The sequence below is a fragment of the Scyliorhinus torazame genome, chromosome 7, assembly GCF_047496885.1.
Source record: "Scyliorhinus torazame isolate Kashiwa2021f chromosome 7, sScyTor2.1, whole genome shotgun sequence".
Lineage (NCBI taxonomy): Eukaryota > Metazoa > Chordata > Chondrichthyes > Carcharhiniformes > Scyliorhinidae > Scyliorhinus > Scyliorhinus torazame.
In genome coordinates this window covers 267570640-267585786 of record NC_092713.1, presented here as the reverse complement: position 1 = coordinate 267585786, position 15147 = coordinate 267570640, and the positions used below count along the sequence as shown (strand labels likewise).

Sequence of the window (15147 nt, the reverse complement as noted above, 5' to 3'; positions counted from 1 at the left end):
GAGGTGATCGATAGCCCTCTGTGACACTCATACAAATAGGAGTGAAGGAGGACTTGACTGGTTTCTGAGGTTTTGCCTTTAACATTGGATTTTTTGACTCCAAGAATCCGTGGACATGTTATGAGAATATGAGACAGTTCTTGGCGCAGGTGCTGGAATGCACCTTCCCCTAGCCAACATCACTGGCCCCATGGCCAATCATAGAATCACAAGATCATGGAATGGTTACACCCCAGAAGGCGGTCATTTGTCGGCTCTCTACAAGAGCAATTCACCTAGTGCCACTTCATCACTTCTTCCGCCGCACATCTTTCCCTTTCAGCCAATGAGCCAATCCATTTTTGAATGCCTCCACCACACTGTCAGGCAGTGCATTTCAGACCCTAACACTTTGCCGCATTAAGAAGGTTTTCCACTTGTTGCCATTGCTTCTTTTGCCAATTATCTTAAATCTGTGGCCTCTGGATCTTGATCCTCCCATCAATGGGGACACTTTCTCCCTAGATCCTCTGTCCAGGCTCTTCATAATTTTGAAAACTTCAATCAAATCCCCTCGCAATCTTCTCTTGTCTAAGGAGAACGGCCTCAGTTTTCCAAACTGTCCTTGTCACTGAAATTTCTCATCCCTGGAACCATTCTCGTGAATCTCTTCTGCACCCTTTCTAATGCCTTCACTTCCTTCCTAAAGTGGACACAATATTTCAGTTGAGACTGATCTAGGTTTATCATAAGAAACATGAGCAAGAGAGTAGTTTTTAAATTATGCTCGCTTAATCCCCCCAAGAGGAGACACATCCTCTCAGCATCTACCCTTATCAAGCCCCCTCAGAATCTATTCTGATAAGACACCCCCATCATCCCAGGAATCAGCCGAGTTAATCATCTCTGAACTGATTCCAATGGAAGTATATCCCTCCTCAAGTAAGGAGTCAAAAACTGTACCCAGTTCTCCAAGGGTGGTCTCACTAATGCCCTGTACACTTGTTGCAGCACTTCCCTACTTTTATACTTTATCCCATAGCAATACAGGCCATTTGCCTTCATAATTACTTGCTCTAGCTGCATGGTAACCTTTTTGCGATTCATATAAAAGCGCACCCAAATTCCTCTCTACGGCGGCATTTTGCAGTCCCTGCCCATATAAATAATATTGTATTTCTATTCTTGCTGCCAAAGTGGACAGCCTCACATTTTCCCACATTACACTCCAACTGACAAATTTTGCCCCACTCACTTAACCTATCCGTGTCCCTTTGCAGATTCTTTGGATCCTCCTCACAACCTGCATTCCTACCTATCTTTGTACCATCAGCAAATTTGGCCACAATAATCGATCCCTTGGATCCAAGTCATTAATATAGATCATAAATAGTTGAGGCTCCAGCACTGATCCAGTGACACTCCGCTAGATATGGTTTGCCAACCTAAAAATTATCCATTTATCCCAACGCTCTGTTCCCTGTTCATTGGCCAATCCTCTAACCGTAGTAATATATCACCCCAATACTAGCAGCTCTTAAATTATGCAATAATATTATACGTGGCACCTTATCAAATTCCGTTTGGAAATACAAATATGCTACATCTACCGTGACCCCCTTTTATCCACCCTGCTTGTTCCATTCTCAAAGAACTCCAACGCATTCGTCAAACACAATTTCCCTTTCACAAACCCTTGATAAATCAATCATCAATAATAAATCGATCATCATCAGTCCCTTAAAGGATTGTAATTTCCCCAGCTCAGGATACCAAGATTTTTATCATCGAGTGGTGACTCTATTCAAACCTTCCATCGCTCGGCACATAATCTGAGAGCTAACTTGACTCTGTTTAACTCCCACAATCAATACAGGCACATTTTATCACTAGACAATTGATAAGTGCGAGTTTCAGCTCCTTCAAGATAGGCAGTAGGTACCAGTAACTTCTCATAAATAATATGGTGAGTGGCATAGGTTACTTTTAAATATATGAGTACATTCGTCATATCCTCTTGACCACAGCACGGCCACACATTACACTTCTGTGAATGGTGATTTTGCATGAAATATATATATCAAATAAGCAAAGAATCTAATCATATTGGGTGCTTAGCATTTTTGCATTCTCCAGTGAGTAACTCAATTCCTGACTCCCCAAAACCATCCACCATCTACATGGCACAAGGCAGGAGTGAGATGGAATACTCTTCACTTACCTGGACGGGTGCAGCTGCAACAAAAAGTTTGACACCATCCAGGACAAAGCTTGATGATAATATAGAACCCCATCCACCAGCTTGAGCATTCACTTGCTCTACCATCGACACATGTGGCTGCAGTGTGTACCATCGACAACATACATTGTAGCAACTTGTCAAGCTTCCTTTATGGCACCTACCAAACCCAGAACCTGCACCATCCAGAAGGACAAGGGCAGCATATACATGGGAACATCATCACCTGCCAGTTCCCCTCCAAGCCACACACCATTCTGACATGGAACTATATTGCCATTCCTTCACAGTCACTGGGTCAAAACCCTGGAGCACATTAACAGCACTGTGGGTACACATACTTCACAGGCACTGCAGTGGTTAATGAGGCGGCTCACCACCACATTTCCGAGGGTAATTAGAAATGGGCAACACATGTTGGCCTCACCCATGGCAGCCACATCTTGTGAAAGAATGAAAAAGATCCAGATTTTGTCTTCCTCTGAGTGTATTATAATGGACAGAGCAAGAAGGTACTGAAACTAAAGCATGTACAATAAAGTATTATTTTAATTCAGCTGAAATGAATGTGACACAAATTTTTCCATCAGAAGCGACAGACTTTATTATATGGAAATCTTTTATCCTGGGCAATGCATTCTACACGCAGAGTTCCTGGCTTTCTGTGAATCTCCTGTGGCCTGAAAAAATCAAATAAAAAAATAATTACTTAAGAATTGCTCCCCTGCCTAACAGTGTTTTATGAATGGGATTACATTTTGAAAGTATAAAGAGCTGACAAAGCAAAAGCAGCACCCAGGAAATGCCTTCCAATATGATTGGGCACCAAAGGAGGAAAAGCTCCAGCATGAACTCAACTACTAACGTAACAAAACTGCAGCCAGTGGCAAAATGCTGATCTGTGGACATTAGTGTTAGCTATATACATTGCCTTCTTCACTTAGTTCCAGCAACAGCAGCAGAGCCCTACACTTTCATGGGTCTGCCAGTTCAGACTGGCTGGAGATCACTCTGATTTGGTGGGATAGTGGTCAAATAAGTGCCAGCGAAAGGGAAGTCCATCGATTGGCCTGTAAAATGGGCTCCCCAATCACTGTTGCATGCTTTCCATGATTATAGATGTAATGAGACTTCACGAGTGGACAACAAAGGATTTATTTACAATGATCTACAAGAGCAGCAGCATGTCTGCAACAAATACCTCTGCCTGAGATAACTACTCCCCCCGGAGCGATTCCCCACTCTGAGTTACGATTGGTCACCCAGGCCAGGTGACCTTGCTTGACAGTGTTGCCCTTAAAGGAACAATCACCTCACCCGAGGACTGGAGAATTGTAAACTTTACAGGCTGGATTCTCCGATCGGCGACGCCAAAATTGAGTTTGTCAATCGGCCGGAGACTGTGTTTTCACGGTGGAATCGGGGGCGGTGCCGTTTTTCTGATGCTCCGCCCCCTCAAAAGGAGTACGCTGCACGCCGTCGGGGCATGCATCTGGTGCCCTCCCCCAATGCTGCGCCTCCGATGGGCCAAGCCCCAACGACGTGAGAACTCCTCACAACTTTCGGGGACCTCGCGTGGCGGCTGCGGACTGTGTCCAGCACTGCCACAGTCTGGGGGGGAGGGGCGGCTTCGGTGGGGGCTGGGAGGGGGTGGGCCGGAGGGGGCGAGGGGGATTACAGGGGGACAGTTTTTGGCAGGCCAGGTTCGCGCGCGGCCGGTGTCATGTTGCACGGCACGGCTACCGCAGGCTGCCACAGTGCACATGCGCAGCCATGGACACAGCCATTCTGCAGCCATATCCACAGGTAAAGCCGGGGGGGGCGGGGGGCTGGATTCTCCGCCGGCAGGATGCTCCATTTTGCCGGCAGCCCGGGGGTTTCCCGGTGGCGTGGGGCTGGCGCACAACGCGAAACCCCATTGACCGGCCGGCGTAACAGAGCATCTCGCCGGCGTGCTGAACCAGAAATGTGGCGCGGCGGGATGGAGAATCCAGCCCAGAGGTCTTTACGCGGCACGGCTGCTAGCTCCCCACTGGGCTGAGGATCGTGCGGGGGCGGCGCTGACGTTTTGGTCGTAAGACCAGACAGATCCTTCGGACATAGCCGCAGAATCGGAGAATCCAGCACTACATCTTTAATCAAAAAAAGGGCGCAAAGATAAACCCAACACATTCGCAACGCATCGCGCTGCAATGTAAATCCTGCCTATTGTGGGCGGGATCACCTTTTAGCAAATCTGCATATCAAAGTCAGACAGCTCGTCTGACTTTAATGTGCAGATTTCCGGGGTAACCAAGGCGGGCGGATTAATCTCTTTTGCCTTGGAGGCCTTGGGTGATTGTCTTTCAGTACTGGTCTCCACAAGGCAGGACTAGATGGAATAGTACTTGTAGGGGTCTCCCAGGGGATCAGCGGCCCCAAGGTGCATGCCCTTTGGACAGGGTGGTACCCTGGCAGTGCTGGTGCCAGCCTGTCACCCTGGTGCTGCCAGCATGGCACTTTGGTATTGCCACCTGGGTACCAGCCTGGCACTGCCTGGGGTGCTGGCAGGGCCACTGACTGGGTGCCAAGTTGGCACTACCAAGTTGGCATTTTTTGTTACTGCTGGGGAGGGGTTTGCCCTGCATGGGTGTTGGGGGCAGGGAGCTTGGGGACCCTCCCATAATGTGGTCGGGCTTGGGGAGGGGGGTTGTCGAGAATCGTGTCGAAGGCTTTGGAGATCAGGGGCGAAATTCTCCGGAAACAGCGCGATGTCCGCCGACTGGCGCCCAAAACGGCGCAAATCAGTCGGGCATCGCGCCGCCCCAAAGGTGCGGAATCCTCCGTATCTTTGGGGGCCGAGCCCCAACCTTAAGGGGCTAAGCCGGCGCCGGACGAATTTCCGCCCCGTCAGCTGGTGGAAAAGTCCTTTGGTGCCCCGCCAGCTGGCGCGGAAATGACATCTCCGGGCGGCGCATGCGCGGGAGCGTCAGTGGCCGCTGACGGCATTCCCGCGCATGTGCAGTGGAGAGAGTCTCTTCCGCCTCCGCCATGGTGGAGACCATGGCGAAGGCAGAAGGGAAAGAGTGCCCCCACGGCACAGGCCCGCCCGCGGATCGGTGGGCCCCGATCGCGGGCCAGGCCACCGTGTGGGGCACCCCCCGGGGCCAGATCGCCCCGCGCCCCCCCCAGGACCCCGAAGCCCACCCGCTCTGCCTTGTCCCACCGGTAAGGTAGGTGGTTTAATCTTCTCTGGCAGGACAGGCATTTTAGCGGCGGGACTTCGGCCCATCCGGGCCGGAGAATCGCGGGGGGTGGCCCGCCAACCGGCGCGCCGCGAATCCCGCCCCCGCCGAATATCCCGTGGTGGAGAATTCGGCAACCGGCGGGGGCGGGATTCACACCAGCCCCCGGCAATTCTCGACACGGCGGGTGGTCGGAGAATCTCGCCCCAGGATGCCATTTTAAAATGGCGTTGTGCACTAGCAACAGCGCCGCTTCCGATAGCCCCGGGGAAGTACTCAGGGAGTCCGGTAATAATAGCTTCATTAAGAATTTGGAGGCAGTTTCACCAACACTTCGGGTTGGGGGCAGGGTCGAGGGAAATGCTGATTCGGGGGAACCACAGATTTGAACCAGGGAGATGGGATGGAAATTTTCAGAAATGGGAGGAGAAGGGGATTAAGACACTAAAAGATGTGTTTCTTAGGGGTCGGTTTGTAGGATTGAAGGAGCTGGAAGCGAAGTATGGGCTGGAGCAGGGGAAATGTTTAGATACATGCAGGTTCGAGATTTTGCCAGGATGGAGATACAGAGCTTCCCTTTGGAGCTGGCCTCCACATTGCTGGAGGAGGTGCTGACGACAGGGGGCTGGAGAAGGGGGTAGTGTCAGCGGTTTATGGAGCTATTTTGGAAGAGGAGAAGGCACCACTGGAAGGGATCAAAGCAAAGTGGGAGGAAGAGTTGGGGGAGGATAGGGAGGAGGGGTTCTGGTGTGAGGTGCTCCGAAGAGTGAATGCCTCTACCTCGTGCGCGAGGTTGGGGCTGATACAGCTGAAGGTGGTATACACACCTCACGAGGGCGAAGATGAGCCAATTCTTTGAAGGAGTAGAAGATATGTGTGAACCTTGTGGGGAGGGGCCAGGCTAATCACTTTCATGTGTTTTGGTCCTGTCCAAAGATAGAGGATTACTGGAAGGAGGTTTTTAGGGTAATTTCTTAAGTGGTGCACGTGAAACTGGACCCGGGCCCCCGGGAGGCCATATTCGCGGTGTCGGACCGGCCAGGGTTGGAAATGGGTGCGGAGGCAGATATCATAGCCTTCGCCTCATTGATCGCCCGAAGGTGGATCCTGATAGGTTGGAGAGCAGCCTCTCTACCCAGTGCCCTGGCGTGGCGGGGGGACCTGTTGGAATTGTTGACTCTTGAGAAGGTTAAGTTTGAACTGAGGGGAAGGATGGAGGGGTTGTACAATTCATGGGCATTATTCATTATGCACTTTCAAGAACTGGATAACATCGAACATTAGTTGGGTCGTGTGGGTGGGAGGGTTGGGGGAGGGGGGCGGTGTGTGTTGATGGTGGCTATGGGTGATCCCTAATTCCTTTTTGTCATTTGTTTGTGTGAACATGCGGGCTAATGTTTGGGGTTTGGTGGGAGGATGGGATCGTTGTTATTGATATGGGGATTGACATATTTGTTACAGATTATTGTTTATTGTTGGTGCGTGTAAATTTGGGAGAAAATGTGAAAAAGGAGGAGAATAAAAATATTTAAAAAAAAAGAAAGAAAATGCCGTTGTGATCTCTCGCTACACTGAGGAGTTCCAGCAGGGTAAATGCGCTCGCTATGGGACTTTGTTCCCATTTAGTAAAATCGTGCCAAATATAAAATAAAGGGTAAAACTCCAAAGGGTATGCAGGAGCAGAGGGACCTGGGTGATAAGTGCATAAACCATTGAAGATAGCAGGACAGGTTGAAAAATCAGTTAATAAAGCAGATAGCACCTTGGACATTGTTAATAGGGGCGTGGAGTACAAGAGCAAGGAGGTTATGACGAATTTGTGTAAGCCACTATTTCGGCCTCAGCTAAAGTATTGTGTCCAGTTCTGGTCGTCGCTGCACTTTAGTAAGAATGTGTAGGCACTATAGAGGATGCAGAAAAGATTCACCAGGATGGTCCCAGGGATGAGGAACTTCAGTCACGAAGAAAGATTAGAGAAATTAGAATTGTTTCCCTTTGGAAAGGTAAGTTGGGAGGAGATTTGATAGAGGTACTTAAAATCATGAGGGATCTGGACTGAGTAGGTCGGGGAAAAACTGTTCCCACTCTTGAAATAATCGAGAACGAGAGGACACAGATTTAAAATAATTAGTAAAAAAAGCAGAGAGTGACATAAGACCAGAAGACCATAAGACACAGGAGCGGAAGTAAGGCCATTCGGCCCATCGAGTCCACTCCACCATTCAATCATGGCTGATTTCAACTCCATTTACCCGCTCTCTCTCCATAGCCCTTAATTCCTCGAGAAATCAAGAATTTATCAACTTCTGTCTTAAAGACACTCAACGTCCCGGCCTCCACCGCCCTCTGTGGCAATGAATTCCACAGACCCACCACTCTCTGGCTGAAGAAATGTCTCCTCATCTCTGTTCTAAAGTGACTCCCTTTTATTCTAAGGCTGTGCCCCCGGGTCCTAGTCTCCCCTGCTAATGGAAACAACTTCTCTACGTCCACCCTATCGAAGCCATTCATTATCTCCGGAATGAGTCCTTGGTGGATTAGCATTTCCTGACCATCACTTTAACCAATCACCATTAAACTAGTGGCTTTCTAATTTTTTGCTGCAAGGAACCCCATCAAAATTTCCATTGTGAGGCAGTTAAAAAAAAATTAAAGCTCCTAATTATTTTTTTCCAATTAAGGGGCAATTTAGCGTGGCCAATCCACTTATCCTGCACATCTTTGGTTTGTGGGGGTAAGACCCACGCAGACACAGGGAAAATGCGCAAACTCCACACGGACAGTTACCCGGGGCCGGGATCGAACCTGAGTCCTCGGCGACGTGAGGCAGCAGTGCTAACCACTAAGGCATCTTCTTTCTGAACTTCCAGAAGTTAGTTCCAGGTATCAAAAACATTAGCACTGCTGAGAAAACATTCAATAACATACAACAGAAATAACTCATATTGGAGCAGATTTGAGGCAGGATAAAAAAACTTAATTAGGAAGGGAGGAAAGATGTAAAAACAAGGGGTGGTTTCTTAAAGTGGTGGTTTAGTGGGTAGTAACATCCTGCAAGGTTTTGTTATATACGTCAATGATGCACATACATCTAGAGGAATTGGGTGCACAAATAAATTTATACAATAGTAAATTAAGAGGCCTGCTAAACAAGTGAGCACGAGATAAGAGGATATAATTAACTCCTACATCTCCATCACAAGAAGATTGCAAACCAAGGCTATGGAATCTTGTTCATCACTGATCGGAAATTATGTAGTGATCCACTTCTTCCTTTTGGTCACAGATTTCCTACTAGTTCTCGGGAAATTTACTACCACAAGCTGTCAGTAGAAGATAGCCACCAACGGTTCAAATTCATTCCATAAGACCATAAGACATAGGAGTGGAAGTAAGGCCATTCGGCCCATCGAGTCCACTCCACCATTCAATCATGGCTGATTCCAACTCCATTTACCCACTCTCTCTCCATAGCCCTTAATTCCTCGAGAAATCAAGAATTTATCAACTTCTGTCTTAAAGACACTCAACGTCCCGGCCTCCACTGCCCTCTGTGGCAATGAATTCCACAGACCCACCACTCTCTGGCTGAAGAAATTTCTCCTCATCTCTGTTCTAAAGTGACACCCTTTTATTCTAAGGCTGTGCCCCCGGGTCCGAGTCTCCCCTGCTAATGAAAACAACTTCCCTACGTCCACCCTATCTAAGCCATTCATTATCTTGTAAGTTTCTATTAGATCTCCCCTGAACCTCCTAAACTCCAATGAATATAATCCCAGGATCCTCAGACGTTCATCGTATGTTAGGCCTACCATTCCTGGGATCATCCGTGTGAATCTCCGCTGGACCCGCTCCAGTGCCAGTATGTCCTTCCTGAGGTGTGGGGCCCAAAATTGCTCACAGTATTCTAAATGGGGTCTAACTAGTGCTTTATAAAGCTTCAGAAGTACATCCCTGCTTTTATATTCCAAGCCTCTTGAGATAAATGACAACATTGCATTTGCTTTCTTAATTACAGACTCAACCTGCAAGTTTACCTTTAGAGAATCCTGGACTAGGACTCCCAAGTCCCTTTGCACTTCAGCATTAGGAATTTTGTCACTGTTTAGAAAATAGTCCATGCCTCTATTCTTTTTTCCAAAGTGCAAGACCTCGCACTTGCCCATGTTGAATTTCATCAGCCATTTCTTGGACCACTCTCCTAAACTATCTAAATCTTTCTGCAGCCTCCCCACCTCCTCAATACTACCTGCCCCTCCACCTATCTTTGTATCATCGGCAAACTTAGCCAGAATGCCCCCAGTCCCGTCATCTAGATCGTTAATATATAAAGAGAACAGCTGTGGCCCCAACACTGACCCCTGCGGGACACCACTCGTCACCGGTTGCCATTCCGAAAAAGAACCTTTTATCCCAACTCTCTGCCTTCTGCCTGACAGCCAATCGTCAATCCATGTTAGTACCTTGCCTCGAATACCATGGGCCCTTATTTTACTCAGCAGTCTCCCGTGAGGCACCTTATCAAAGGCCTTTTGGAAGTCAAGATAGATAACATCCATTGGCTCTCCTTGGTCTAACCTATTTGTTATCTCTTCAAAGAACTCTAACAGGTTTGTCAGGCACGACCTCCCCTTACTAAATCCATGCTGACTTGTCCTAATCTGACCTTGCACTTCCAAGAATTTAGAGATCTCATCCTTAACGATGGATTCTAGAATCTTGCCAACAACCGAGGTTAGGCTAATTGGCCTATAATTTTCCATCTTTTTTCTTGTTCCCTTCTTGAACAGGGGGGTTACAACAGCGATTTTCCAATCCTCTGGGACTTTCCCTGACTCCAGTGACTTTTGAAAGATCATAACAAATGCCTCCACTATTTCTTCAGCTATCTCCTTTAGAACTCTAGGATGTAGCCCATCTGGGCCCGGAGATTTATCAATTTGTAGACCTCTTAGTTTCTCTAGCACTTTCTCCTTTGTGATGGCTACCATATTCAACTCTGCCCCCTGACTCTCCTGAATTGTTGGGATATTACTCATGTCTTCTACTGTGAAGACTGACGCAAAGTACTTGTTTAGTTCCTCAGCTATTTCCTTGTCTCCCATCACTAGACTACCAGCGTCATTTTGGAGCGGCCTAATGTCTACTTTTGCCTTCCGTTTGTTTTTAATGTATTTAAAGAAACTTTTACTATCATTCCTAATGTTACTGGCTAGCCTACCTTCATATTTGATCCTCTCTTTCCTTATTTCTCTCTTTGTTATCCTCCGTTTGTTTTTGTAGCCTTCCCAATCTTCTGACTTCCCACTACTCTTTGCCACATTATAGGCTTTCTCTTTTGCTTTGATGCATTCCCTGACTTCCTTTGTCAGCCATGGCTGCCTAATTCTGACATGCCCTTTCTATTTTGTGGTGCATTTTGTGCCCCTGGTCCTGACCACTGTTAGGAGGCCTGTACATAACTCCCATTATGGTTTTTTTTGCCTTTGTGGTTCCTCAACTCTACCCACACAGACTCCACATCATCTGACCCTATGTCGTTTAGTGCTATTGATTTAATTTCATTCCTAATTAACAAGGCAACCCCGCCCCCTCTGCCCACCTCTCTGTCTTTTCGATAGGTTGTGAATCCCTGGATGTTTAAATGCCAGTCCTGAACCCCCTGCAACCACGTCTCTGTGATGCCTACCACATCATACCTGCCAGTCACAATCTGGGCCACAAGCTCATCTACCTTGTTCCGTACACTGCGCGCATTTAAATATAGCACCTTTAATTCTCTATTGACTGTCCCTTTTTGTTTTCTTAGTGTGGTGGACCTTGGTTTACAGAGCCTTTCCATACACTGTGTCATATTTTGTGGGATGGAGACTATCGTAATCTCTCCTGAGTTCTGTCTTTTCGTGCTTTTTTGTATTCCTAAGCAGCTACGCTTCCCACTGATTACTTCACCTCTTGGTTCCCTGACTTTCCCTTCCCCCCCAATCTCTAGTTTAAAGTCCTATTGACCACCCTATTTACTCTTTTCGCCAGAACACTGGTCCCAGCTCGGTTCAGGTGGAGACCATCCCAACGGTATAGGTCCCCCCCTGTCCCAAAACTGATGCCAGTGTCCCGTGAAAAGGAACCCCTCTTTCCCACACCACTCTTTCAGCCACGTGTTAACTTCCCTTATTCTTGCCTCCCTATGCCAATTTGCACGTGGCTCGGGCAGTAATCCGGAGATTATGACCCTTGAGGACCTGTTTTTTAATTTGAATCCTAGCTCTTTATAATCTCTAAACAGGTCCTCTTTCCTAGACATGAGAAGAAACCTTTTGTGCAGCAAGTAGTCTGGGTTTGGAGTGCACTGCCTGAGAGTGAGGTGGAGGCAGGTTCAAACAAGACAATTATACTGTTATCTGAAAAGGAAGAACGTGCAAGGTTACGGGGAGAAGTTGGAGGAATGGCACAAGGTGAATTGCTCAGTCAGAGGGCCAGTGCAGACTCGATGGGCCAAATGGCCTCCTTCTCTACTGGAACAATTCTATGATTCTGTGAAAGGTGATGAGTCCTAGTCATAACTGTCTGTCAACACAGGGGTCTTTTGGTAGTAAGTTCATAACGTTGCCTTTTATCTATGAGGCATTGGAAGAAAATTGCGACTAACAGGGAACATACATTGACCATTCCCTTCAGCTTAAATATTTCGAAGGCCCAAGGAGGCCTGTTGGAAGCTGATATGGACTTGGCTGCCACCTGCTGGCCAATCTGGGTCGAGTTGAAGCATCTCCAACAATGATATGACAAAGTTGTGAATTCACATACTTGACTGATTTCTTTGAGAGAAGTGGTATTCTTTACCAGTTCGCTATTCCAATTTTAAAAATAAAATTAAACACTAAGTGATAATATTAAGATGAATATCCTCTAAAGCTTAACCAGTTTTCTCTGATGTTCAACTCATTTTAAAAATGTCTCCCCACCCACCTTTCACCCCTGAAGAATTTGCTTCGTTGCTGGGACTTTGTGTCATTTGCAATAGTTACATTCTAGTATTGTGCATGAGCTTCTGTGGCGAGTATTGATAAGCCATTCCAGTGAGGTTGACCCTGTCTTTGCCTGGCGGCCACATGCACAGTTCCAGCAGAGTTCACTGGGTGGTGGAGCAGGAACCGTGGCTAATTTTAACTACCCGAACCTTACGCTCTGGGGCCAAATGTAACACCCCTATAGTTTTCCCTGAGATTGGTAAATTCAACAGAAATCAGGGGCGAGATTCTCCACTCCCGCGCCGGTTGGGAGAATCGCCTGGGCCGCCAAAATTTCCCGGGACGCCGGTCCGACGCCCTCAGCGTCCTCAGTTCCCAAGCGGCGGGAACGGCCCCGTCGGGTTCCGCGGGCCGCAGGCCGGAGAATCGCCGGAGACACCCAAAATGGCGATTCTCTGGCACCCCCGCTATTCTCAGGCCCGGATGGGCCGAGCGGCCAGGCCAAAACGGCGGGTTCCCCCCCGGCGCCGTCCACACCTGGTCACTGCCGTCGTGAACAGCGTGGGAACGCTGGGGGTGCGGCCTGCGGGGGGTAGGGGGGTGGAGGGGGGATCCTGCACCGGGGGGTACCTCAAATGTGGCATGGCCCGCGATCGGTGCCCACCGATCGTCGGGCCGTCCTCTCTGACGGCGTTCACGAGGGCGTGGGCACTTCGGCGCGAAAGTGGAGAATCCCGCCCCAGGTATTTTATCCCCAGTGTCTTTTATGTTTCTAATTTCTCTCATGATGGCAATGCTGGGTGTGGTTTCATGCACACATACAGTCCGAAACAAGAAAAGGCCTTGTCATCTGATCAGCACACATCACTCTGCCCTGTACAAATTGAAAAAGGCTGTCCCAGCAATTTTCTGTTATAGCCTTTACTTAGAGCCATCTAAAAATGAAACAGAACAATAAGTTATAGGATTCCTACAATGCAGAACGAGGGCATCCGGCCCAAAGAGTCTGCACGGACCCTCCGAAAAAGCACTTTATCTAGGCCCACTCCCCCTTAACCAGCGCATTGATCATGGCCTATATACCTAACCTGCATATCTTTGGACTGTGGGAGGAAACCGGAGCACCCGGAGGAAACCTACGCAGACATGGGGAGAAAGTGCAAACTCCACATAGACAGTCACTCAAGGCTGGAATCGAACTCGGGTCTCTGGTGCTTTGAATTAGCAGTGCTAACCACTGTGCCACCGTGTCGTATTGTTAAGATAATGAATCAATGCCAACACTGCATCTGTGATGCACTATCAATTACGGTGAGACGAGAGTAGAATGTAATCGAGGCTTTATTACACAGAGATGTGTGGCCTCCTTCAGCAGCTGACGAAATGGCTGCTGTACGGAGAGCACACATATTTATACTCCGCCTACTGGGCGGAGCCAGCAGGCAGGGATCTACCCCCATACCTGTAGTACAGGGGCACTGATGTAGCCATAAGTGGTGACTACCACATTCACCCCCTATTAAAAATGAGTCCAGCAGGGGTGGTGGAGAACTATACACAGACAAGTTGCTTTTAAAAATCACAGAGAATATGACAAATTTAGTCGGTCCGGTGCCTTGATCTGTCATTGAGAGCACCGCAGTGCTGGTGGCTGGTCTTCGGTGACCCTGAGAGCGTGTCGAAATCCTCTTCATCCCCGGGTGGAAGCAAGGGGAGGACGGATTGTCCTGGAGCTGCGGAGGGTGGCGCCGGGATGGGGGGGGGGGGGGGTGGTGTCGGGTCCCAGCTGGTGCCAGGTCCCCGAGGGAGACTGTGTCTTGGCGGCCGTCGGGATACGCTACGTAGGTGTACTGCGGGTTTGCGTGGAGTAGCTGTACCCTCTCAACCAATGGGTCTGCCTTGTGGAGTCGCAAGTGTCTACGGAGGAGAACGGGTCCTGGAGCTGCCAGCCACGTTGGGAGCGAAACCCCGGAGGTAGACTTCCTGGGGAAGGCAAAGAGACGTTCATGGGGGGTTTCATTAGTCGCGGTGCACAGGAGCGACCGAATGGAGTGAAGTACATTGGGGAGGACTTCCTGCCAGCGGGAGGCCGGGAGATTTCTGGACCGTAGGGCCAGCCGGACGGCCCTCCAGACCGTCCCATTCTCCCTCTCCACCTGCCCATTTCCCCTGGGGTTGTAGCTGGTCGTCCTGCTCGAGGCAATGCCCCTGTTGAGCAGGAACTGGCGCAGCTCATCGCTCATAAATGAGCATCTCCGGTCGCTGTGGACAGAGGCAGGGAAACCGAACAGAGCGAAGATGGTGTTGAGGGCTTTGATGACGGTGGCAGATGTCATGTCGGGGCATGGGACGGCAAAGGGGAATCGGGAATATTTGTCTACCACATTAAGAAAGTACGTGTTGCAGTCGGTGGAGGGGAGGGGCCCTTTGAAGTCCACGCTGCGGCGTTCAAAGGGGCGGGAGGCCTTCACCAGGCGCGCACGGTCTGGCCGGTAAAAGTGCGGTTTACACTCCGCGCAGACCTGGCAGTCTCTGGTGATAGCCCTGACTTCCTCAATGGAGTAGGGTAGATTGCGGGCCTTAATGAAGTGGTAAAAACGTGTGACTCCTGGGTGACAGAGATTGTCGTGCAGGGTCCGGAGTCGGTCCACTTGTGCGCTGGCACATGTACCTCGGGATAGGGCATCGGGGGGGGGCTCGTTGAGCTTACCGGGGCGATACAAGATCTCGTAGT

General features: G+C 49.1%; 1 protein-coding gene across 2 annotated transcripts in view; it reads right to left on the bottom strand.

Annotated features, from left to right (window-relative positions):
- Positions 1-2749: 2749 nt before the first annotated feature.
- The window catches only part of LOC140427021 (cyclin-dependent kinase-like 3), a 325265-nt gene continuing 312867 nt past the window's right edge, over positions 2750-15147 (bottom strand). For both annotated transcript variants that reach the window (XM_072512424.1, XM_072512425.1), the window contains exon 13: positions 2750-2898. In XM_072512424.1, coding sequence (XP_072368525.1) covers positions 2839-2898 — 60 coding nt within the window. In that variant the 3' untranslated portion in view covers positions 2750-2838. The remainder of the gene's footprint in view (positions 2899-15147) is intronic.